The sequence below is a fragment of the Cucumis melo genome, chromosome 10 (genome assembly GCF_025177605.1).
Source record: "Cucumis melo cultivar AY chromosome 10, USDA_Cmelo_AY_1.0, whole genome shotgun sequence".
NCBI lineage: Eukaryota > Viridiplantae > Streptophyta > Magnoliopsida > Cucurbitales > Cucurbitaceae > Cucumis > Cucumis melo.
In genome coordinates, this window is record NC_066866.1 from 1,321,776 (window position 1) to 1,347,621 (window position 25,846).

Below are 25,846 nucleotides of genomic sequence, written 5' to 3' on the forward strand. Positions count from 1 at the left end.
GATTCTTGTAAAACAATTTAACTACGAACACATCTTTTTCAAAATAGAACAGTTTGAACTTAAGTAGAAAGATCTAGCGAGCTTGCAGGCCTTCACAAATTTATTTTTTTGGTGACATTAACTCTATCGATGCACATAATTACGAGACTCTACATATATAAACCTTAAACCCTATATATAATTGTCGATTACAGTAAAATTGTTCCTTGGACGCAGTTTGTTAATGAAATTATAAATTTCTCTCAATTTTTTGTTTAATATTTCCATTCAAAAGATTAAAAAAAAAAAAAAAAGAGAAGAAAAGCTCTCTAATTGAATTTGATAATCAATTATCTTAAATAAAAACTCGGATTAAACATTTTAAAAATTATTTTTAAGATTTTGAAAATTTCATATTTAGTTTTGTTTTGGATTATTCACGAATTTGGGTAATTCATTCAAATTCTCCAAATAAATTCAAGGGCTCAAATGAGTGATGGTTGAGTTTGGGTCAAATGGTTTCTCTTATAAAAAAATGTAACCAAACCTTAGTCTAAAAATAATGTAACTAAGAAGAAAATAAAACCAACGGAATTCAATACTAAGGGAGGAAGGTTGAAGGCGGCAAATCGAACTCAGTTTCAGTGTGGAAACTCTTTGATATTTCTAGTCGGCTATCGCCTACTGCTGCCGGAGCCGGAGCCCCATCGGTAAACAAATAATCAGTGTGATGAAGGGACACCATATCAGCCGCCATGATTAAGTCTTCTTTGTTAGAATGCATAATTTCAAACGACTTCCAAATTTTCTCTTAGTATTATCGAAGAACATCAGCTGCGACCTGTCCAGCAATCACGGCCTTGCCGTGAGGCCACTTAAACTGCTTCTGCAGCAGTCTCGTTCCTATTCTGTTTCACGAGTCTGGCGATGTTCGTATCACTACGCGGCGGAGCAATTCTCGGACGATGAGTACGAGTGCGATGGTGAGAACAATACGGTAGGTGATTTCGTTTCTTAATGTTCTTTTTTGCACATATTCGTTCCTTATTGTTCTATTCCTTCGTTTGATATGTCGATATTTCTCCCCAGTTCTATATTCTGAAAGGTTTATTTGACATCTGAATCATTTGATTTGCTGGTCTGAAATTTATTTGAAATGCTTATTTAGTGATGAGCCCAAGAGGGCGACTAGATTAGGGTTCTTTCTGTATTTTTTGGTCCCGTATCAATTATATTTTAGTTGGCTCGGATGAGTATTCTGTATTTTTAGCTATTTATATTGTTTTCATTAGGATTGAGTGGCCTCGCCTGATTAGGTTTTTGCATTATTCTGCAAGTGGATGTATCCCTTGGAGCGAGTTTAGTCTGGCGAAGTATTTTCCTTGTTGAGCTGTAGGCTGTGAATTGAATTTCTGTTATCATTCTCATTTCACTTCATTGTCGAGTTGTACATCGTGTTGTTCTAGTTTTAAAACTAGTTATTCTTACAAAATTGTAGGCCTCGTCCTCTGTGGCCAACATTGACGAGTGGAAATGGAAACTGAGCTTGCTATCTCGAAATGAAAAGGATCAAGAGATTGTATCCAGAGACAACAGAGACAGGAGAGATTTTGAGCAGATCTCAAACCTTGCCAAAAAGATGGGGCTCTACTGGTAGATGGGGAACTTTATTTATATTTATATATATATATATTTTTTAATGATATTTTGGTTTAGTTAGAATTTGCTCTGCATTGGCAGTTCAATGTACGGAAAAGTGGTAGTTGCAAGCAAAGTTCCCCTTCCTAACTACCGGCCTGATTTGGACGATAAACGACCACAAAGGGAGGTAACGAGCTATTTGACTTTGATAGTTTGATTACAGTACTTCTTGTGTGAAATACCATTCCATCGGAGCAAAGCTTTACTTTTCTTATATTTACAGGTTGTTATTCCTTTAAGTTTGCAAAGGAGGGTGGAAGGTTTACTACAGGAACATTGTGATCGCATTCGGTTAAGTTCTGGAAAGGCTAGTGAGATTCCAAATGATGCCAAGTCCATCGAAGAGGATAAAGATGTGAATATGGATGAATTTGAAGATTCTTATCTTGATGGGTCTGTGATGGAAAAGGTACTTCAACGGAGGAGTTTGCGGATGCGAAATATGCAAAGAGCATGGCAGGTAATCAAAATAATGCTCCACATTGAGCTCCTAAATTCCCCTTTACATGTACTTGTAACTTCGAATAACAGAAATTCATGTGCCCCTACCCCAGGCCCCAACAAATATTCACTATTTTGAGAGTAAATTTTGATCTCCAAATATGGATGCAGAAATGAGTCTAGACTATGGTTGACATACATGTTCCCTTTCTGTTTTTACTTTCTCCGTGTGTGTGTTTTGGCAAGTTGGAATATTGCTTTTTAGACTAGGCTCATAATAACAACTAATAACAATTATTACCTACTGCGTATAATCTAACTCGTGCTTCATTGTTGACAGGAATCACCTGAAGGGAGGAAGATGCTGGATTTCAGGAGGTCTCTGCCAGCATTCAAAGAGAAGGAAAAATTACTCCAGGCAATAGCACAAAATCAGGTTTTCTTAGAAACTGTCAACTATTTATTATGTTTTCGCTCAATCAAAGGAGCCAGTCCTTGCCATTACCAAAGTACCACAGGTGGTCTAAAGTTTTTATTCCTCTTGAAGAGGCAGGAAATGCCTCGAGGCAGATGATGAGAAATTCTAAATTCAAATTAAAAAAAGAAAACATCAAATAAGAAATATAGCAAAGCATGGCCATGTATTTTGAAAAGAATCACATACTTTGGATGCCACTGTCTTGAGTAATTTTTCTTTTTCCTTTTAAGGTCATTCAAATTTGATCTCGGCGTATACTTATTACGTCACAAGAACTAACTTTGGATTCCATTTACTTGCCTCCTGGATAATTTCATTATCCCCATGAGCAGTAAAGGAGGGAGAATGGATTTCAAAACCCATTCTTTCTTTTCAGTATTGCCATTATGAAGACATAGAATATCTCTAAACTTTTGATTTGGTTTTTTTTGTTGAAATCATTCACTTCACTGACACTTTACATAAAATATAAAGTCAAATGCTCCTTTTGTATTGAATCTCATAGCATCCTGCGGAGATGGCTGTTTGTATTTTCGTTGCTACCAACAATAATAATAAACGTTGAATTATTAGAAATTCCGAAGTTGCTTTTTATTAGGAAGGGTATTTGATCATCCAATCTTGTGTACAATATTATAACTTTTATTCACATGGAAGTTATTGTAATTTTTTTCTCTTGCAAAATGCAGAAGAGTTTGAAGTTCCTTCACTTCTTTAATAGTATTATATGTTTAATCTCAAGTTGGTTATGATGATAGGTAGTAGTTATATCTGGAGAAACTGGATGTGGTAAGACTACGCAACTTCCTCAATACCTATTAGAATCAGAAATTGAAACTGGTCGAGGAGCATTCTGTAGCATAATATGCACTCAACCTCGAAGGATCTCTGCTATGGCTGTTTCTGAAAGAGTGTCCATAGAGCGAGGAGAACCCCTTGGTGAAACAGTGAGCATTCCCTCCTCCACAGTGCTTGGATATGCATGCAAATAATGCATATTCATGAATTGAAGCATTCTGAAATTTGTACTCTTAATTTTCACTTCCATACCACATCAAAGATTTTTTGTAGGTTGGCTATAAAGTTCGATTAGAAGGTATGAAAGGGAAAAACACCCATCTGTTGTTTTGCACCAGTGGTATATTACTTCGGAGGCTTCTAAGTGATCGTAATCTAAATGGGGTTACCCATGTCTTTGTGGATGAAATTCACGAGCGAGGCATGAATGAAGGTATGGTTATAGGTTTTTTGACTTTTCCTTGAATTTTTTTTGGCATAAGTAACTGATTTCTGGGGAAGAACAGGAGATATGGCCTCTTTTACTTACTCTATTTATAAGTACTGTTAATATCTGTATTCATTTGATTGTTTTCCAGATTTTCTGTTGATTGTCTTGAAGGATCTCCTTCCACGTCGCCGGGATTTAAGATTAATCTTGATGAGTGCCACTTTAAACGCTGAACTTTTTTCCAGTTATTTTGGAGGAGCACCAACTATTCACATCCCAGTGAGTTAAAGCTTGATATCTCCCATTAGTTAAAATTGTTTGTTGTTTTCTATGTTAGTTAGATGCAGGCCCTTTTTCTTTTTTTTTTTTTTTTTTTTTTTTTTTTTTTTGTTAGGGTTAGCTGTACCAGAATTTTGGCATCCAGTTATTTCACCTTCTTTGTGAGCATGTTTCCACGTTTTAGTTTTACATTTAATGCCTTTTAGGATTTGTCCCTGGAAACTTGAGTGCATGCTTTATTTATAACTAGAGATGTTAGAACTTGATGTTTGGCACTTATAGAAAAGATAGAAGCAAAAGAAAGCGGAAAGATTGAAAAAGTGAGCAGAGGCTCAATCAAATTTCATAATTTTTAATTCATGCATGTCTTAAGGGCTTTGTGTTGCACTTTAAACTGTTTTTACTTGTTTTCAAGTAGGATGCATGCAAAACATTTCACTTGCTACAACTACTATTTTATTACATTTCTCATGAATGTTTCTTTCTTTGCACACTCTTGCATGACTTTCTTGATGTATCCCATTAAATATGTGATGTATAATCCTTTTGTATTCTATATAGCTGGCACACACATACACACATAGACATATATATTGTTTTCATATTACAAAAAAACAATAATCTATTTGGAATTCTGTATCCTGTGCATCATTTTACAGCTAGCACTCCTTGGTATATGCTTGGGAATTGGTTTTTCATTATTTGAGGTCACTGGATGTTTAAATATTCGTTTGGGGGGTTTACTATTTTCAATTGCATATTTTTGTCAGGGTTTTACATTTCCAGTGAGGTCATACTTTCTGGAAGATGTGTTAGAAATGACTGGTTACAAGTTGACATCTTTCAATCAAATTGATGATTATGGCCAAGAGAAAATGTGGAAAACTCAAAAACAACTTGCTCCACGAAAAAGGAAAAATCAAATCACTTCTCTTGTGGAGGTATGTGTACATATGTACATCACGTTTCTTACAATTGTTGGTCTTCTGTGATTTCTTTGAATTTTGAATATTTTTTAATACCTGCATTGAACAAATGAATTTTAAAGGTGGCGATAATCTTAAACATTTGATAGCTGCCTTCACTGCATTTTCTTATTTTCTCATTTGTATGCAAATCCTCATAAGAAGTCCAATATAAGAGCTTGTTAGATTAGACTGTTTCAATTTTTAAATTGATGGTTTGACACTTTGTTTCAATAGCGGTAGCCTATCTGCCAGTTTAGTGTGGGCTGTGTAGCTTTATCAATTTTTTGTTATGATCTATTTGGATATGATGGTGGTTGAAAGGTTTCTAGAGTCAACCATCATGGATTAACCTAGTAGTAAAAAGGAGGTAGTCTCAATAACTAACTAAGAGAGCATGAGTTCAATCCATGGTGGCTACCTACCTACCTAGCTAGGAATTAATTTCCTACAAGTTACCTTCACAACCAAATGTTGTAGGGTCAGGCGGATTGTCTCACGAGATTAATCAAGGTGCACGTAAGCTAGTCCAGACACTCACGGATATCAAAAGAAAGAAAAAGGGTTCCTAGAGTCAATGCACATGGTACTAGGTAAATTCTGAGCCTAAGTGGTTTGAATTTATGAGTGGTCAGAGAAAAAATTCCCTCTAAATAGTTGTGTAAAACCTGATTAAGGATGAAGAAATAGAATGGGATATGATCTCATAATTTTAAGACTTTTTAAAATGGTTAGGGGAATGAAGTTATTTAAGCTATCCATGCATTTAGATTGGTTTGAACATATTGCCCGTGTACATGCCTTCAACAAATTTATTTTTTGAATTTGAACACATCAAATAATAATTAATCCATTAGTCAGTTGCGTATGTAAGAAGTTGGACCTGATAATAAGATTTTAATGTGATAGAAGTACCTGTATAGTAGTATCTCTTGAAACTTTTTGCTATATTAGCAGTATGTGGTCTATCTCACTTTGTTTTTCTTGCGTAGAACGCTCTTGATAAATGCACCTTGGGAAATTACAGTTCCAACACGCGAGATTCTCTCTCGTCCTGGATGCCTGACTGCATAGGTTTTAATCTTATCGAGGCTGTTTTGTGCCACATATGTCGTAAAGAACGACCTGGTGCAGTTTTAGTATTCCTGACTGGATGGGAGGATATTAGCAGTTTGAGGGACCAACTGAGAGCTCATCCACTTCTAGGAGATCCAAACAGGGTTTTGCTTTTGACATGCCATGGTTCAATGGCAACATCCGAACAGGTTGGTTGGTTTATTTATTTTTCCTAGTGAATTGTAAAATTTTTTCGATCTATTTTATTGTCATATTTTTGAAGTATCAAGATCATGGTGGAGAAATAGAAACAACGATGAACATTATTAGAAAAGCACCGATGTGAATCCAGCAACTTGACAGTTGACACATCTGTGAACAATTTGCCAGCTTCCGTTGTACCAAAAATTTCCTCCCTCTATTGCTGAAAATATTTACGGAGACAATTGATAATTTATTATCACTTCTACTCCTCTCTCTCTCTAAGAACCACCCGTTTCTTGAAATTCTCATTGCTTCTTTGCCATTGTTACAGAGACTCATATTTGAGAAACCTGCTCAGAATATCCGTAAAGTAGTTCTCGCCACTAATATGGCAGAGGCAAGCATCACAATAAATGATGTTGTTTTTGTTATTGACTGTGGAAAAGCAAAAGAAACCACGTATGATGCATTAAATAATACACCTTGTCTGTTACCTTCATGGATATCACAGGCATCTGCCCGGCAAGTAAGTCAAGTTCTCTTTCCTATATTTTGTATTATGTAATTTTTAAAAGAAAAATTTAATGAGAACATGTATGTTTATGTGGATTTCAAATTTTCTCTTTTATTTGTGATCTATTTCATAATTCATTTTCTCTTTGCATATGATATCAAGTGGTTGATCTTTGGATAGTGGTTCTTGGTTGCAGAGAAGGGGTCGTGCAGGCCGTGTTCAACCAGGAAAATGTTATCATCTTTACCCAAAATGTGTTTTTACAGCATTTTCTGAGTACCAACTTCCTGAACTTTTGAGAACTCCATTAAATTCCCTCTGCCTTCAAATAAAAAGTTTGCAGGTTCCAAGTGTAGGGGAATTCTTGTCATCTGCTCTACAACCACCAAAACCCTTGGCTGTAAGCTCTTTTGTGTTTCTTCTTCTTCTTCTTTTTCTGGGATCAGTTCATTCTCGTCAACAGAAAATTTCAGCCATAAATGAGAACCGGTGGCTCATTTGTTATTTGACAGGTACAAAATGCCATTGATTTTTTAAAGATGATCGGGGCATTTGATGAGAAGGAAAACTTGACAAACCTCGGTTAGTCATTTTCTTGTATGGTATTTTTAATATATTATTCTCATCCTGTTACTCAGGTTCTTTCATTTTCAACCTTGTTTTTGAATAGGAAAATTTTTGTCAATGCTCCCCGTTGACCCTAAGCTAGGAAAAATGCTGATTATGGGTGCTATCTTTCATTGCTTTGATCCTATCCTTACTATAGTTTCCGGCCTTAGTGTCAGAGATCCTTTTCTTCTGCCTCAGGACAAAAAAGACGTAAGTATCATTTTATTGAACTATGCATAATTATTACCCATGTTTATAACTAATCTCATTCTTCCATACTTAAATAGTTTTTGGGTTGTTGCCATGATTCATGGGGATAAGTTTTGAGGTTGAGGTTTATATTGTTATTTCCATGATTCAGTTAGCCGGGATAGCGAAGGGTAGATTTTCTGCGAAGGACTACAGTGATCATATGGCGCTTGTTCGTGCTTATGAGGGATGGAAAGATGCAGAAAGAGAAGGGTCTTCGTATGAGTACTGCTGGAGGAATTTCCTCTCTATGCAAACACTTCAAGCAATCGATTCACTTAGAAGACAGTTTAGCTTCATTTTAAAGGATGCAGGATTAGTTGATTTAGATGGCAGCACAAGTAATAAGTTAAGCCACAACCAGTCTCTTGTTCGTGCAATCATTTGTTCTGGTCTCTTTCCTGGCGTAGCATCTGTTGTGGTAAATAAAACTAATTTCTTTGTAGTAAGTAACTCTGCTCGACCCTCATTTTTCTCCTCTCCTGAGTACTTCTTTTCACGTATGTGCAGCACAGAGAGACATCCATGTCCTTCAAAACCATGGATGATGGCCAGGTCCTGCTGTATGCGGTAAGTCCGAAACTAGCACCCACCCCCCCTTCCCTATGATGATTAAACATATATCTAATTGGGATCTTATCCAACTATGCAACTTTTCATCAACACACTCTAATATTGTTCTATTCCAAGGAGTAAGGCTAGCTCTTTGTCTCTTAATATATAACATCTTCATGACGATGTCCAAACAAAGATCCTAGGTATAAACACCTCTATAATGAGATTCAAACAATACATTATGGATGCAGTTGTAAATAATATTTATTTATCATTTACAGTACAAATTGAAGATGCTAGAAACTTTTGCCATCCACTCTCACAACGATTCTCTGTAATTATGCAAATTTAACTGCCTTAGTTCGGCTGTGCACTTTAAGTTATTAAACATTTATTTGATTAGAATTAATACAGATATTTTATGCTTTATTTCAATATGTTGCAGTGTCATGGTAGGCTTAACTGAAGTTTAAACAAAAATTAAATTTGTAAAAGATGGCTGGAATTAAATCCGTCATCTTTCTAAATGCATCTGTGTTGTAGTCATCTAACATTGTAATGATTCTGCAACAGAATTCTGTAAATGCGCGTTTCAATACAATTCCCTTCCCATGGCTGGTCTTTGGCGAGAAAGTGAAGGTCAATACAGTTTTCTTACGTGATTCTACTGGCATATCTGATTCGATGCTGATTCTTTTTGGTGGAGCAGTAAATCGTGGTGTACAGGTGATGTATCCCGGGTTTGAACTTTGCACGAACAATTTAATTTTTTTTGGTGTCTAAGACAATTCATATCTCCTTTTTCAGGCTGGTCATTTGAAAATGTTAAATGGCTACGTTGAATTCTTTATGGATTCTAGTTTGGCGGACTGCTATTTGCAACTCAAGGAAGAACTTGATAAGCTTATTGAAAACAAAGTAAGTTGGATTTGAACTTATTATTTGATTAATATGTTATTTAAGGTAAGATAATTTGATGATGATGTCATATCAGCTTGAGAACCCCGGACTTGATATTCTCAAGGAAGGAAAGTACCTTGTTCTTTCTGTTCAAGAGTTGGTGTCGGGCGACCAATGCGAAGGGAGATTTGTGTTTGGTCGAAACAGTAAGAAGCAAGCAGTGTCTAAGGACGACAGATTCACAAAGGATGGTACCAACCCAAAGAGCTTGCTACAAACCTTGCTAATGAGGGCAGGACATTCCCCTCCAAAGTACAAAACGAAGCACCTCAAGACAAATGAGTTTAGGGCACTAGTAGAGTTTAAGGGCATGCAATTTGTGGGTAAGCCTAAGAAAAACAAGCAGCTTGCCGAGAGGGATGCTGCTATAGAGGCTCTGGCCTGGTTGACACAAACCTCTGACAACAATGCGAATTCAGACGACGACTCTCCTATTGATGTCACCGACAACATGCTAAAACTTCTTGGAAAACGAAGGCGGTCTAAACGTCGTTGACTTGATAGACAATAAGTAAATGGTTGTACTCTTATTCAAACCAGCAGGTGGATTTACTTCATTTGAAGTATGTATAAGTTCCAGGTGAGCTTGTATCTCCGTATGTTCATTAGAGTGTGCACAGCTCGATGCTTCTGAGTAGGAAAAGGAGATACGTTGATGTACGGCAAGAGAACAAGTCTTTATCGAAGTGTATACTTTTGGGCATGATATCATGATAACTTAACTATACAATTGATGGAGCTGGTCTATAGCTCTCAAAATTTAGGAGAATGTGAGCTGGGCCTTGGCATTATGTTTATTACACTTGGAATAAATTAAATTTTGTTTTAGTTTTAGTTTTTGTCTATTCTGAGAAAGTGATAGATGTGTTCTTTGTTTGGGATTTTCTTTGGTTGTGTAACATATTTGAGTTGATATCGGCGATAGAAGTTCATTGTTGCTATATTTACAATTTTTAAAAAATATTGTCATACAATTTATTATTATCCCTAAAATTAGTACTTATTGTAGTTTCTCTGTCTATAGGTAAATTGTTCATAAAAAACTCAGTGCAATTTCGTTTTCTTCTGAAATTTTATTATGAACTGTGATGTGTTATACAAAGTTTGTCTATAATGAATTTTATTTTCACTAAAATCAAATTTTAAAATATTAATGTGGTTTTCATTTTAATATTTTTTTTGAAAAAAAAAATCAATGCCTACATTTTAATGACTTTGTTTTAAATTTGTAACAAAATGATCCTGATGGGTGTAAGATTTCCTTTTAAAAACATAAAAATCTACCTTTTCTTTCTCTAATAATGTATATTTATATTATATTATATATATATTTTGTAAAATTGTGGCAAGAAAATAATATGACTTAATTGGCATAATATTTTGTAATATATATTTGTGAGTAATTTTAAAACTAAGTTGCCATATTTAAAAAGTGGGGTGAAATTTACCTTTAACCATTGTAAAAAAATTTTACATTTGATTTTACGCTAGAAACTGAATTTAAATTATTAAACATAAATATAAAAAAAATCTTAGATGGCTGCTTTTGAAAATATTTGACATTATATTTAAACCAAAATAAAATTATCTATACAACTAAATTTTATAATAGATAAATTATAATATTTTATTATATTAAATTTTATAAATAGTTTGATTTATTTTATTATATTTAAAAATAATATAAAAAATATTTTAATTAAATTACAATTTTAATTTTGGTCTAAGTTGGGAGTCCACTGATGAGCGCGCCAGCCCCATCCAAGAGCCGAGGCGGGATTCGAAGGCGGCAATCGCTTCCGGTGAAGGCGTTATTCAGAAAGAACCCCGGCGGCGGCGCTATGGCAAACCGGAGCTTCCGCCATGTCTGAATCTTCTCCGTTAGAATGCACAATTTCAAGCTACTCCCACACTTTCTCCTACTATCATCGAAGAACATCGATTGCAACAGTTCCAGCCTTCATAAACTTCTTCTACCGTCTCTTTCCTCTGCCGCTTCCCGTGCTAGGCGAGGATTCTATCAGTACGCTCCAGGGCCATTATCAGGGGATGAGTACGAGTGCTATAATGAAAACAATAAGGTTTGTTCTTTGTTTCTCTTCTTGTTTGTTCATATGTTAATTTCATGGAGTATAATGTCCGTAAACTGTTTTCAATTTTCTTTCGAAGACACTAACTGTACTCTTTGAGTAACTAATTGAATCGTTGGTGATCCCTTGCAAACAATTTAGCTTCCTATAAGATTTAGTAGCCTTTGGTTCATTGGGGATGAGATGGAGAATTTGCTCATTAGTCGTTCTAATTTTGGAGAGGAATGGATGTTCTCGTGATTGGTTGGAATGAGGATAAATTGGAAGTATCTGAATGAAAGAGCCCTATTTTCTAGACCCAAGATTTTATTATTCTAAGTAGGATCTTTGAAGCTGCTTGAGCCAACATTGGTGATCCATGGTGACTTATTATTGTCCAGTGAGAAATTTAAGGGCACTAGGCTTGGATTGTACATCATTCAATTCTTGTTAAATTGAGTAGTACAGATATAGGCGACCTTCCTTTTTTCTTTAGCATCATTGAATCATTGATGTCTTGAGCTGACTGGTGTCCGAAGGCCCATAATTATCACTTAGCTCGGGGTTTAGTGTGTGGAGAAAGAAGTCTCATCTTACTCATTTTGATTCTCTTTTGTTTTGGTAGGGAGGAACCGGGAGTGTTTTGAATAAAATTACTACTTTCATTGAATTGATCTTCAACCTCAAACGTAATAGAAACAACCCCTTTGCCTCTATAGTCAGAGTAGATTGTGATATTGTTAAGCTGTAGGCAAACGATGTAAATTTCTACTTATTATCTTGATATGAAATATGTAAAAGTCAGTATGTCCTAAACTTCAACATTTTAATTTGTCCTTGCCAAATTGTGCCCCATTATGTTATTTATGTAATATCTAGACATATTGTTTGATTTGAAAGGTATCTGTTGAACAATTATACTTTCCAGTTTTAGATAGGTAAAGATCTTTGATGCTTAAGTGTAGTTTGAGCTTCAGAACCGAGGCCCTGACATTCACAAGGAAGGCAAGTGCCTTGTGCTTCCTGTTCAAGATGCCATGTCAGATGACAAATTCGAAGAGAGAGTTGTTATTGGTGATGAAAAAAAGAGCAAATTCACAAACGTTGGCAGCTCCCCGGAGAGCTCACAACATACCTTCCTAATGACGGCAGGGCATTGCTATGTGGACCAAGCGAGAATTGTCGCTAACCTATTGATGAACTGTACTAATTTATTAGAATTGTACCAAATTCATGCCCATGTTTTAAGAACCAACATGTTGGAAAACCACCCTTCTTCATTTTACTGGAACATCATTGTTAGATCATACACTAGGCTTGAGGTCCCAAGAAAAGCCCTCTTTGTATACATCGCCATGTTGCGAGCAGGCATTTTGCCTGATTCTTACACACTTCCAATTGTATTTAAGGCTTTATCTCTAGCTTATGCTTTTGATTTAGGATTACAATTACATTCAGTTGCTATACGGCTTGGTCTTGAGTTCGACCAATATAGCGAAAGTGGCCTCATCAGTCTGTACTCAAAGGTAGGAGATCTTGAGTGTGCATGTAAGGTCTTCGAGCAAAACCAAAACAGGAAGTTGGGTTCTTGGAATGCCATTATAGCTGGTTTATCTCAAGGTGGGCATGCTAAAGAGGCAGTCAATATGTTCATTAAGTTAAGACAAAGTGGGCTCGAACCAGATGATTTTACAATTGTTAGCGTAACATCAGCTTGTGGTAGTCTGGGCAACCTAGAACTGTCTCTCCAAATGCACAAATTTGTGTTTCAAGTGAAAGTCGTGGGGAAATCAAACATTTTGATGTTAAATTCCCTCATCGACATGTATGGAAAATGTGGTAGGATGGACTTAGCAATGAAAGTATTTTCAAACATGGATCATAGAGATGTATCATCCTGGACATCGCTGATTGTAGGTTATGCAATGCATGGACAAGTGAAACAAGCGCTCGAGAACTTCCGATTCATGAGAGAAGCAGGAGTTCCTCCTAATCAAGTTACATTTGTCGGGGTACTAAGCGCTTGTGTACACGGTGGGATAATCAACGAGGGAAAATATTACTTCGATATGATGAAAAATGTTTACGGTTTCAAGCCACAACTGCCACATTATGGATGCATGGTTGATTTGCTCGGTAAAGCAGGGTTGCTTGAAGAGGCGAGAAGGATGATTGAAGAGATGCCGATGAAGGCGAATTCGGTAATATGGGGATGTTTGATTGGAGGTTGTGAGAAACATGGGAATGTGGAGATTGGGGAATGGGCAGCTAAACATTTGCAAGAATTGGAGCCTTGGAATGATGGTGTTTATGTGGTTTTGTCCAATATTTATGCTACAAATGGCATGTGGAAAGAGGCTCAAAAGATGAGAGATGTTATGAAACAAAGGCAACTTGCTAAAGTTCCTGGATATAGCTTGGCTACAACATTAGATTGAACTCTTTTCTTACGTCTTTTTTGTGTTTCTCATAATCATTTTCTCTAAATTAATTTACAATATTCTTTTTAATCTCAAGTTTTTCACAATCTCTCTATATGTAATCTCTATATGTAATTTGGTCTGAACTTCCAAAATAATTACAAATTAGTGATACAGGATTTGATCGATCAATCCATTTTTAAATTTCCTTAATATATGTAAAGCTCAAGATTGAATGTGTGTGGTTTGTTTTAGAACTCCCTACGGCAAGGAACTGGAGGCAATTTTGTGAAATTGATTTCTAAACAATCAAATTTATGTTTGATAACAAACTTTTAATTTTCAATTAATATGTTTGATAATAAAAATGATTTAAAACTATCAAATACTAAATGACAATTGTTATTTTTCTAAAATCACTTTCATTAAGTTGTCAAAACCATATTTTTGTGCCAAAGTGATTTTGGCTGCCAAATGCAATTTTTATAGTTTAGTTTTTTAACCTTAGACTTTGGAGATAATTTAAAATTTGCATGAAAAATCAAGAGAAAATTTCCATACCTTTTGCATACAATGAGTGTTGAAAAATTTCTCGTGAACTAAAAAAATCAAATGTCATTTGGTTAATTATATGTTTTATGTTATTTTACATCACTATTATTAGTCAAATTACCTATAAATAATAATGAGTTATTTATTTTATGTCAATTTTTAAATTTTTCTTTGAGATCATAACTTTTTTGAATTTTTTCAAAAATAAAAAAATTTACCATCTGTTTACAATTCATAAAACAAATTGGTAGAGATAAAATTTATTACACCTAATATCTTTAAGGTAAATATTTTTGTTATATGTTTTACTTTTTACCATTTACCTTTTTTTTTTTCCCTCCTCTTTAGGACTAATGGAGTAATATTGCAATTTTGAAAATAACATGAAATCCTTTGAACACTTTCAAGTTCACGGAGGTATATATATAAAGAAGTATGAGACCAATTGAGGCTTCATTACATCGCTGAACTAAACTAAAGAATGGAAGATTTTGAGAAGAAGCTCTCTCTCGATGAACAAATGGAGGAAGACCGGAGAACCGATTCCTCTAACACTCTCTCTTTGCTCCGTCAGTTTCTCGAAATCCAGCAGCGCAGAGCTGAAGCTTATTCCAAGCTTAAAAGGTACCATTGATTTTGGTTCTTGATTTCGTTTTCCTTTGAAATCTTGATCGCAGTTTTTGAAAACAAATGAAGGATTCGATTGTTCGAGTTATGTGTATGCGTACTACTTCTGTTATACTGTTCTTCCACGCCGCAGGATTTTGTCCTAAACCTCGTTCGAGGTACATTTTCTTTCGCAGTGGTTCCATACAGATCGATGATTATAAAATCCTAAACGAATTCTGTTAGTCTTAGTCCTTAACGAGCTTAGCGACGAAGTTTCGAGTGTGTTTTTGCGAATTATTTATGGAATCTTTGAAGTCTTTATCGTTTTGTTAATTCGCAGGGGGTTCGATGAGTATATGACTTCAGGAAGGGAGATATCTTACCAACAGCTTTGCAGTGAGATCACTACGGAATTCAGTAATTGCTCTAAACAAGTTCGTTGCACAATTTTCACAGTATTTCGTTGAGGCGTGATGTTCTTTAAGCTTCCTTGTGAGATTTTCCTTTTTGGACTCTCTTTTGTTGTAGGTCATTGACATCGAATCGAATTTCCGGAATTCAGATCATAACAGGCTCGAGTTAGCCAACCTGCTTAGATCTGTTCAAGAACAAGAGAAACAGAAATTGCACCTGGTATGTCATGTCCAGAAAGTTCTCTAGAAAAATTTGGATTTATTTTTTGGCAGCATCCTTTCCGCCTCTGCAAAGATTAAGTTTGGCTAATTGTATAATTTTAGACTTCAAAACCATGCCGTGCTTTCATTCCATCCCGATCAGTCAGTTAAACTTGTAATTCTAAAAATTACTAAAAAATAGTAGGATTGCCGATTGCTAAGTATGGAAATAATGCATAAATGTTTATCACATTAAGACAATAATCCTTAAGGCGTAAGATACAAAAGATCTTTGAGACGTTGTTCAGACCAGAAACTCTGCCTATTAGTAAATCTAAATTGTGTAAAGCATAATATTCCGAAGTCCAAGCTCCAATTCTAGCGAATTGAAGTAAGATGAATATTCGGTTCACATTTTCTAAGGGATTCTGGATTTGGTACAAGTATCATTTTATTTTTTAACGGTAAAATGGTTGTTCTTATGCATGTTAATAGATTGATAAACCTTCACATCAATGGATATATGGAAATATTCAATGAAATGTTTCTTATCTAAAAAAATGGATATATAAAAATATTTGTGGTCTGTCATGTCTTCACAAGTAAGTTACCTCCAGTGGATTTGAGTGATCGCTCTTAAATATCCATCAATGATGCACTGGTTTTCCTTTAACTCTATCTTATTATCCAAACAAGTTTTAAGCACGAGTAACTACCGATCATTTCATCAAAGAATTCTAGCCAGAAAAATGCAGGGTATAGGAGATAAGATAATGGCATTGGTGTAAGGAATTTCGACCATCTAAACTGCATTGAACCAACTTTTCTTTGTATTACAATGAGCTGCATTTCTAGAAGTTAGTCTTGGAACGAAATGATTCTACTACTGTTATTCTCCACTCATCAGATGATTATTTCCTGTTTTCAAAAGCAGCTTTAGCGAACTTTTCTAGACGTGAAATGACACCTTGATTTCCCCTTTTTCCTCTTTAAATTGCTGAACTCAATGACGTAGATTTTCATTTTAATTGCCCAAGTTCTTCAGTAGTGGTATGTAGCTTACCTTTGACTGCTTTCTCATATGTCTAATGCCATAAGGTTGAATGCTAATAGTCGAGACAAGAAATCTTGTCCGTGAATGTGCTTTTGTTGGACATAAAGTTTAGTAGTTGAGTGATCTTGGATTATCTTCACCTAACTATTATTTCCTTATAGACAGCTCAAATTCAGTTATTGAAGAAGGCCGGCCGCCCATCAGAGCGCTTGGTGAGCCACGAGAATTGTAGAATCAATGCACCTCGAGAGCATGAGTGTGTGCATGTCCATGAGATAACTGAAGCTTCGGGTACCGAGGAAGCAGAAGCAGATGCGGAATACGACAATGCTTTAAAGGAAGCAATCAAAGGTGTGCAGGATGCTGTGACGACCATAAATGAGCACATGGAGGAAGTGAGATATGAGATCGAAGCTCTTGAAGATAAGTAATCTTACAATACATCTATGATATTTTGAATATCTTTCTTTCTCTGCAATTGAATTGGTTACCATTTACCTATAAATGAAATGAAGCACATCAAAAAAGAATTGATAAAACAAATCAAATTCCAATTCACTTTTGTTCATCTCTAGTTGCTCCCTAGAATTCCTACATAGAATAATTCTTGAGAAATTGACTAATGGTGTTTGTCTCGCTCACTACAAAAATCCAATACTGCCCCTATATACTAAGAACAGGCAAAAGAAAAGGTTCTATTTTCTACTCGATTTTCTTGATATTTCACCTTTTACGACACATATCAACTAAATTCTCAAATTTTAGCCCCAGTTTTTGTGAAATAAATCAGGGACAGACAGATATTGGGAGAAGGTCAAGAACACTCTTTCAAGTGTATGGTAAGAAGCTTACGGTAATCCTATTTTAAAAAATAAATTCGTAAGATATACAAAGCAAATCGTAAATATAGAATTAATGCTATATAATGTCTCATAACATTATTGAAATTTATTTTATTTTAAACTCAAATCAGGGATCGAGGAACTGAAGCTCACGCGATCATCAGAAAAAGTACCCACTCTTTCCCTTCCTTATTTCACACATCTACCCTCCTTTTATTTCTATATTTTAAATCCTATCATTCATTTAAATTGTAAATAGTAACCATCTCATCTTTTGTTTTTAATTTTTTAAAATTCAACTTATTTTTTCGATTTCTAACCGCGATTTGCATTCTTTTTAGGTATAGTTATTAAATTTTAAACTAAATTCTAAAAACAAACACAATTTTTTGGAAGTTAATTTTTTTTTTTAGTTTTTAAATTTTTATTTGTTTTCTAAACTATTGGTTGAATGTAGCTAACAAATAAATGGTTAAATTTTCAAAAATTAAACAAAATAGTTATCGAAAAAAGTCTTAATTAATCGGCACCTTGGAATTAAAACTTTCCTTTAATTAAAATTTGAAAAAAAAAATTAAAAAAAAAAATGGTTGAACCTCAATTCTCTCGATAGAGAGTAGCTTGGTTTAAAACAATACAAAACTATTTCATATATTTCCCGAAAAAGAAAACTAAACGAAGTAGTGTAGACCCTAATATTTACTTATTTAGAAAAGTGATAGATATGATAAAACCATTTTCCTTTTAAATTATTTTAGTTCATTTTTTATTAATTCAAAACTTAATTAGTTTACCAAATGATTTACACTTGCCTGTTATTTAGTGATTTTTTTTCTTCCGGAAATTAGTTTTTTAAAATTATCATTCCCGAAAAGAAAACCATTCCTACTTTATTAACTTCGATTATTACTTTAGTTAAAATTTAATAATTTTAGTCCTTATGATCGAAAGCCTTTCAACAGCCGGTACCACTCAGTACTCACCCAGGGAAAAACACGCACACACGGTCTTTTATCTTGTTTTTTTTTTCCGATCTTCCTCCTATATATTTTGCACTCACACAAGGCTGAGTGGAAATGGTTCGGTTACCGAACAAAAGACTTTTAAATCTCTACCTATCAAACCAAACTGATTAATTGTTTTGAACCGAACTGTGCTTCTGCTATTCGTTCGATTTTGGTATTTTTTAAAAATTCAAAAACAATTTAGTTCGATGTAGTTTTAAATTGTAGTTTTAAATTCAATTCTATTTTTTAAATCAGAGACCTTTCGATTTTAAATTTGATTTTATTCTTTAAATTATATAAAAAAAAAAACTCGATTTTAAATTCGATTTTACTTTTTTTTTTTAATATATAGATATATAAATAAATATACATAGTAGTTAAAAATGATTTGATTGAGTTTCAAATTTTAGTTTTAAAATATGAATACGAATAGAATGGATTCGGTTTTTAATATTAATTTAAATCAAGCTGAACTGCATTTTTCAATTTTAATGATATCTCTGGTTTGGTTAGATTTTAAGAAGGTTGGAATGGCCGCACATCCCTACAATCTGATATATTAGGATGGATGCTGGATTTGTTGGGAATCTGATATTTAACCAAATATAGTAAAATTATTTATATATCATATCTTTACAAAGCCAAATATAGTAAAATTCCAGCCAAGCATGCTTTCTTTAATTACAATCAAACGAAACCTGTGCCTTTGACACTCATCAGATGATAGAAGCATAGTAGGAGGAACAAGCAGTAGAATTTACACCGCACAGTAGTAAACTACCCGATTCTATTCTATTCTTGAAAACAACTCGATCCAACAGCACTCTCTCCGTGGCGTTTTTCAAATTTGTATCATTCAAAATATTGCAATGCTTTGCACTTACTACTTGCGATTCTGTGGTGTCGTCTTTCTGAATGTACTTCCCAATGTCGTGTTTGAATCCGTAGCTTTCATGTGGTTTCTTGGTGAAGGAAAATTGAGCTTTGCCTTCCCCAAGTTTGCTTAGGTTACTGCTTTTGTAAGATGTCTGTCCTAAATTGTATTGCTCAACCTCGGTTGAAGTTCCAATTGCTGGTTCCTGAATGTCCAGAAAAATGCATTATTTTTCAAATGCATTCAAGAAAGTTGAAGAAATAATTTTAAATTAATTGTTTTGTTTTGCTATGAACGAGAAAGATTTGAAATAAATATGTTCTAAATTTCATGTTTGGTTTGGTTGGCAATTAAACTAGCAAAAGAAAACTAAGAATTTACTAATATATGTTTGCCTAGGATGTGTTAATTGAAAAACAAAAAACGATGAGGTTAATTACATAATTTTACTTTTATATCCTACGAAATTCGACGAACTCTAAGTATTTTTTAGCCAAGAAAGTTTTTAAATAAAAAACATGAATTGAAATCGTTTCAGATTCTAAAATCACTCATGTAGAACCAAATAGGGGAGAACATGATAGACCGAAGAATGGTCGATCAGGTTCATTTCGGAAAGTTTCAAATCAAAAAATTACCAAAAAATTATTTTTAAGTGTTAAATCAACACGACTTTGACCGATCCTTACTCATCGATATCGAGGTCGGTTTGACACATAACCAAACCGACTATGGTCGGTTCGGTTCGGGATGACCGACCGATGATAACCCCACTAGCAAATAACGAAATTTATTTAAAACCCGTTATGAATTAGAATCACTCAAAATCTTGAGGTTCCAAACATAGCATCTTTTATTTCCATGAAAAGAGTAAAGATGACTAAACAGGAAGAGCACAATTGATATGTTTGCAATAGAGGAAACTTGGAAGTAGAACTGATACTACAGTGGGAGAAGTGGTGTTAGTAAATGGGTTCTCACGCAAATTCCCCTTTTCATGATTTCATATAATACGGAACCCTATTTGTTTGAGAATCAAGTTTTTAAGGAAAATAGGAAAAGTTGAAAAGTGTTCGGATTATCTATGAAAAACAAAGTTTTACAAGATTACATTTTTTAAAATAAATACTTACATGATTAGGATCTTTTCATAAGTGTTTATATATGTAATTTTTAAGTTTCGAATATTTTCCTTAAAATAGATTATTTTTCAATTTCATTTTTTTAAATGCACTTTAAAAAATTATCATACACTTTATTTTTTTAAAATGATTTTTTTTCTCAAATTTAAGTTCCATTTTCGATTAACTTAAGAAAAAAAAACTTTTTTTAAGAAACTCATTTTTGTTTAAACTAGTTTTTGTGAAAATTGTTTAAAATACATTTAAAAAGTTTGAAGTAGCTTCCAAACACTCTCATTGTTTTCAAAAATAACTTATTTTTTCAAGAACTAATTTTTCTGTGTCTAATGGGCGCACCTACATTATCGTGGCTTAACTAATAAGACAGAGCAACCTCGTGAAGGACTTAATTGAGGCATGAAAGAAAAGGTTATATGAGAAGAATATATTAACCGATTATACGATCTCCTCGGAAGGCTACCCCTAGTTGTCGACGTGAAAAGGGAAAAAGAAAAAAAGGAAATCATGATAAGTGATTCGAAAGTGACGAAATTCTCAAAGAAACAAAAGCTCAAGTAATGACGGAAAGCACTTCGAACTTACCTGGGGGGTGGTGCCATCTTCCACCTGGGTAGTGGAAGAAGCTTGGTGAATTGGGGGTGTCTCTTCCAGTGATGAGAAATCAGAACCATCAAATGTTGATAACGATACACACTCATCAAAATACGCCAACGCATCGTCGGTTAGACGCTTTGACATCCTTCTTCTTTCAATGCTAGCCTGTTTCGAAATTGAAAATGATATTAATTTCTCTCTTTCGTGCAAGAATGTAACAATCAATCCTAAATCCATAATAAAGTATAGATCAATCCTTCTTTAATAATTATTGAAGAGTGATAAGGAGAATTTTGAGACAGATTATGCCAAAACGGGATATGGGGTATTGAACTGAATGTAACGAAGATGAACAAACAATGAGAACATACTTTTCGTCTCATAGAAGTCTTAGGAGCTGGTATTACTTCCCGCAAAATTCTACTGAGCTCTAATCCACGATGCTCCTCCACTGCCAAGTCCACTCGAAGTTTTCTAGCTCGTTCATGTGACTGCAAGTTGAAGGAGATAATATTAACGTCTTATAAAATCTAACGGGAGAAAAAACCATCAATATCAAGAAGGGTATTGAAATGAATTAAGAGAAATCATCAACAATCCAGCTCAATGAATAAACAAGTACTACCTGCTCGAGCTTCTTCATGTACTCGCTTCTCAAATCCACCAATTCAATCGTGCCTGGATTCACCAATTCAGGAGGGATATCGATATCAGAATTCCCTGTAGCATCAGCACTGCTTTGAGGAGCCTGAAATTATAAGCCATCAAAAAAATGAAGCAAACAATCTTACCAACAAACATGAAAATATAGATATGTCATGTTATTCAAGAGAAATATATATCAAATTGGATCTACAATAATCATCTCCAGGAAATTTAATGTGATTAACAATCCTGATTGGTGAAACAGATGGAAACCATCTAATCAACCATGCCGGTTCCTGACTAATATTATGGGTCCATATACTATAAGTATCCAAGACTAAACAATTCTAAATTCAGCTGATATAAAAGTTAATGCAAATGAACTTTGATATTGTTTTTTTTGGGGGGGAGAAAAGGGTGAGCACCAAAACATTGTTTTTTTTTCTGGTTAAAGAATGGTTAATAATACAAATGAACCCTCAAAGTGAAAAAGAAACGACCCAAAAGTTAGAAATATCCATTCCTCCCACTCGTGAACAGCAAAAACCGTTGATATGGACTCGATTCCAAATATCTTGTAAATGTTGCTAGCTTTATAAGACATGTTCTGAAAAACTAGGGTGCTGTCGTGAAAATATCAGTTAGAAACAAGAGAATACATTGGAAAAACAATGAACAAAAAGCCTACTACCCTAGCCTCTGTTTTGTGTGAAGATAAAGAAGGCACATCAGATCACCTTTTTGTCCATCCTCAAGGCTTGAGATGCTAGAAAGTTACTAGAGATTTAACAACAATTCGAGGACCAGGACAGTTGCGTTTTATGGTCGGAGAGGAACAATATATCATTCAAGAACAAAATAGATTGTGAAAGAAACTATTGGCTAGGCAACATTTATCGTCCTTTAAGCATTCCTAACATGTTGTAATTACTTCCCTCACAGTTTACTAACTTCCATAACTTGATGATGCTCTTACCACAATCTTGATAAAAAGGAGTTTTTCAGAAAAAACGACCGATACCGCTTACATTCAACCAATAATTATTCCAAAACGGTCAAATTAAAACAATTCTTCCTAATGTGAGTATAGCTCGACTAACATTATAAGTTTTTTTTTCTTTCTTTTGGATAAAATCACTTTCACCGAGGAAAAGTGAAAGAACGCATGAGCATACAAAAGGCCAAGCCCACAAAAAGAGAGCAGAGCTCTCTCTAAAAGAAAGGACTCCATCTATACAAGATCGTATATACTGACTAGTACAAAAGATCGTCAAAATTGAAGCTCATGAAGAAACATGGTAACCAAATAAGAACCAAATATCCTTAGGATCCCTCTCCACACCCCTAAATATCCTATTATTAGGCTCAGCCCATAAAACTCAAAGTATACACACACCCCTATCATCCATCCCTTGGATTGAGGAGCCTCAATCATAATAAGTTTAAATCCCCCGCTCCACATATTCTTCACCGAAATAAAAATAAGCATACTTCCTCTAAGAGTTCCAATGTTATACGGACAAAGAGAACAAAGAAACATAAACATCAGCAGAAAGACCAGAAATTACATTGAGAATGTCGCTGTGGATATCTTGGACAGCACGTCTTACTTCATATTGAATAATATCATATATGTCACCACCACTGGAATGTCCTTGCAACCGATCCCCATTAATCGACTAAGAGAAGGAACCAAAATCATAATTAAACGATTAAACTATGGCTTAGCACTTATTAAACGAATATATCCAAACTGAAATAAACAAAAACTCACATAACCTACCATCATTTGTTCACAAACAGCTCTTATAGTTTTCTCTTCAGCTTCAGACAAAGAGCTCGCGGTGGACAGCCTATCCTCAAAACTACAAGACTGAATCAATGTTCCAACACTAAGTGATTTTGTAGTACGAACCGGAAAGATCTTATAGAAATAAAAGAAGAATTTAAAGCTCTTACCACGGATACATCGCAGTTATCCGACGAATCGAGAGACAAACGATGAGTAGACCTATCTCGCAGGCCTTTCGTTTGCTGCAAAGCATTTGAAGAACTACTTCTAGTTCTAACTAAGCCACTCTCTCTCCGAGCATGAAGCGCAGAATCTGGAGTCTTTCTATTATTGAATTTCGTACAATAACGACTATCTCGCTCAGCCTCACTCTTAATATTCAGAAAGAAGGGGAAAAAATTCAGTTCCAGTGCTGCTAAAATGCTTTGAAATTGCAGACGAAGAGAAAACAAAGCAGGAAATGAAATTAATGTCAAACCTCAGAGTTAAAGGACTGCGATGAGACAGGATATCGAGTCACAGACGCCGAGCGTTCCCGCCGCTCAGTGCCTACTCTCGACAAGCTTCGGCCACCGATTTTCCTGCTTCCTGAACCTATACTTCCGGAATCGGAGCTTCTCGACACTGATCGTCCCCTCGTATTCTCAACACCGCCAGAACTCACACGTTTCGGACCTCCTAAATTAATTCTGGTGGAACTTCCATCAGATTCAAGGTTAACAGCACGAGCTTCTTCCAATGGAGAGGAACCATTACTCCAGAAGAGCGGATTATCTCTACTATTCGAAAAATCTCCCGAAACATCCGCTGTGCTAGATCTGGAAAAGGCACTCACGCTTCGTGATCTACGGATAGTAGATTTCTTAGGAGAACTACCACTCTGCTTGCTATCTTGACCAGATATTGACGCGCCAATGCTCGAAGAAGACGTCGACGAAGTCGAACTTCCTCTTCTTGACGAGGATTTGAAGGCAGCCATCGCCATTAGTAATTAACAATCAGAATAACAACGGAAACAGCTCAAGGATCAGAAATGGCGAGCCGAGAGGACTTCAGAATGCATCTAAAAGAAGGTAGGCGATAATAGTCAAAGCTGAAAGGAATGGAAGAAGCATTCTTAAGAGTAAAATATAGGAGTAGAAGGCGAAGATTCCGGAGTATGATTGATTAAAATAACAGAAAGAAAGAAGATACAATGATTTATACAGAATAACCCTGAGATAGAGGAAGGCGACGCGACGGAGCCGACCGGCGATCGCTCTGCTTCCGCCAAATTTCTTGATTGCGCCGCAACAGCGAAGGAAATCGTGTTATACACAAATCGACTCTATGACACGTTTTGATAAAAATAAAACAAATCATCATTCCTTTCTTTCTCACCTTATGAAGCATAAAGCCATAAACGCATTTCACGCCGGAATTATATAGTTCCTTTTTATTATTATTATTATTATTATTATTATTAATGAAGTAATTATCATGTTTTTTAAAAAATTATTATAAATAATAAAATTGTCGAAATATTTATAAAAACTAAAAAAATTTCATATTCTATTCGTATCTGAAATATCTATTCTCAGTAGAATTTTAAATCTTATAATTTCCATGATATATATATTAAGAATTAACATAATTAAATGGTAAATAATAAAATATTAAATTTAAATTTAGATTAAATTGTTATAAATTTTAAATAAAAAAATTTAGATCCGTATGTTATTACATATTAAAATGTATAACTTACAAAGCCACACACAATTTAAAGAATTAGAATGAGATTGTTAAAAAATAACGTTTAGTAGTTATTTCGAAAAGTTTAGGGTTGAAACTTTGTTTACATTTTCGACTTTATTAGACTTTTACAATTTTGTTCCTTCAATTATTACTTTAATAACAATAGGTTACGTTGATATATTGTAAGATACAATAATATTTATATATAAAAATTATTATAAGATATATTATAATTGAATAATTTAGTGGAATAAGTAAATATAGTTCTTTCCTAAGATGCATCTACTAAACAACACGTTTCATTTTCGACTTGTCGTAATGTGTATCAAATGGGCCGGGCTTTGTCCCATTTGTTTGGGGATTGAGAAAGCCCGCTATGACCCAGACTAAGGACTTTATAGAAAAGCCCATTTCTTAACTTGGTTTTTTTGTGGCCTTTTTCTGTTGGAAATTACGGAAGAGGACAAAGACCATGAATAATTTATTTATTAAAAAACAATTCTCTAAATTAAAGTTCATTTGAGAAGATTTAAAAAAAGAAAAATATGATTAAAAAAAAACTATGAATAAATTCTATGAAATTGATTAGAAAGAAAGTCTATCAACCTAACTTGAGTTGAATTGGATTAAAATAAATTTGTGTTAAATTGATTTTTTTTTTCTATTAAGTTTTCGAACTA

The 25,846-nt window shown here is 34.5% G+C and overlaps 4 protein-coding genes across 8 annotated transcripts; 3 read left to right on the forward strand and 1 right to left on the reverse strand.

Moving 5' to 3' along the window:
• Positions 1-437: 437 nt before the first annotated feature.
• LOC103489349 (DExH-box ATP-dependent RNA helicase DExH3) lies at positions 438-10,052 on the forward strand. Its single transcript, XM_008448487.3, has 19 exons — positions 438-976; positions 1,478-1,632; positions 1,720-1,807; positions 1,904-2,140; positions 2,462-2,557; positions 3,358-3,546; positions 3,671-3,830; positions 3,976-4,106; positions 4,877-5,047; positions 6,064-6,336; positions 6,663-6,857; positions 7,042-7,245; positions 7,358-7,427; positions 7,516-7,664; positions 7,816-8,124; positions 8,214-8,273; positions 8,832-8,984; positions 9,066-9,176; positions 9,253-10,052. The coding sequence occupies exons 1-19, from the start codon at positions 758-760 to the stop codon at positions 9,712-9,714; spliced, it is 3,432 nt and encodes a 1,143-aa protein (XP_008446709.2). The 5' UTR covers positions 438-757; the 3' UTR covers positions 9,715-10,052.
• An 882-nt stretch (positions 10,053-10,934) lies between these two features.
• Positions 10,935-13,911, forward strand: LOC103489348 (pentatricopeptide repeat-containing protein At1g77170, mitochondrial). Of its 2 annotated transcripts, none has more exons than XM_008448485.3 (2): positions 10,935-11,299; positions 12,253-13,911. In XM_008448485.3, the coding sequence occupies exons 1-2, from the start codon at positions 11,105-11,107 to the stop codon at positions 13,723-13,725; spliced, it is 1,668 nt and encodes a 555-aa protein (XP_008446707.2). In that variant the 5' UTR covers positions 10,935-11,104; the 3' UTR covers positions 13,726-13,911. The 2 variants fall into 2 exon arrangements, with proteins under 2 accessions (XP_008446707.2, XP_008446708.2); XM_008448486.3 differs by having other exon boundaries at positions 11,151-11,299; positions 12,216-13,911.
• Positions 13,912-14,687: 776 nt separating this feature from the next.
• On the forward strand, positions 14,688-17,094 carry LOC103489347 (uncharacterized). Of its 2 annotated transcripts, XM_051091045.1 has the most exons (5): positions 14,734-14,883; positions 14,956-15,044; positions 15,209-15,302; positions 15,397-15,501; positions 16,698-17,094. In XM_051091045.1, exons 2-5 carry the CDS (start codon positions 14,974-14,976, stop codon positions 16,965-16,967), a joined length of 540 nt encoding a protein of 179 aa, XP_050947002.1. In that variant the 5' UTR covers positions 14,734-14,883; positions 14,956-14,973; the 3' UTR covers positions 16,968-17,094. The 2 variants fall into 2 exon arrangements, with proteins under 2 accessions (XP_008446706.2, XP_050947002.1); XM_008448484.3 differs by lacking the exon at positions 14,956-15,044 and having other exon boundaries at positions 14,688-14,883.
• Positions 17,095-18,979: 1,885 nt separating this feature from the next.
• LOC103489346 (uncharacterized) lies at positions 18,980-24,825 on the reverse strand. Of its 3 annotated transcripts, none has more exons than XM_008448482.3 (9): positions 24,639-24,825; positions 23,911-24,525; positions 23,600-23,803; positions 23,424-23,513; positions 23,209-23,319; positions 21,621-21,743; positions 21,367-21,486; positions 20,984-21,160; positions 18,980-19,464 (listed from the first exon to the last, which is right to left on the reverse strand). In XM_008448482.3, the coding sequence occupies exons 2-9, from the start codon at positions 24,415-24,417 to the stop codon at positions 19,102-19,104; spliced, it is 1,695 nt and encodes a 564-aa protein (XP_008446704.2). In that variant the 5' UTR covers positions 24,418-24,525; positions 24,639-24,825; the 3' UTR covers positions 18,980-19,101. The 3 variants fall into 3 exon arrangements, with proteins under 3 accessions (XP_008446704.2, XP_008446705.2, XP_050947001.1); XM_008448483.3 differs by having other exon boundaries at positions 24,627-24,825; XM_051091044.1 differs by having other exon boundaries at positions 23,911-24,825.
• Positions 24,826-25,846: the final 1,021 nt, after the last annotated feature.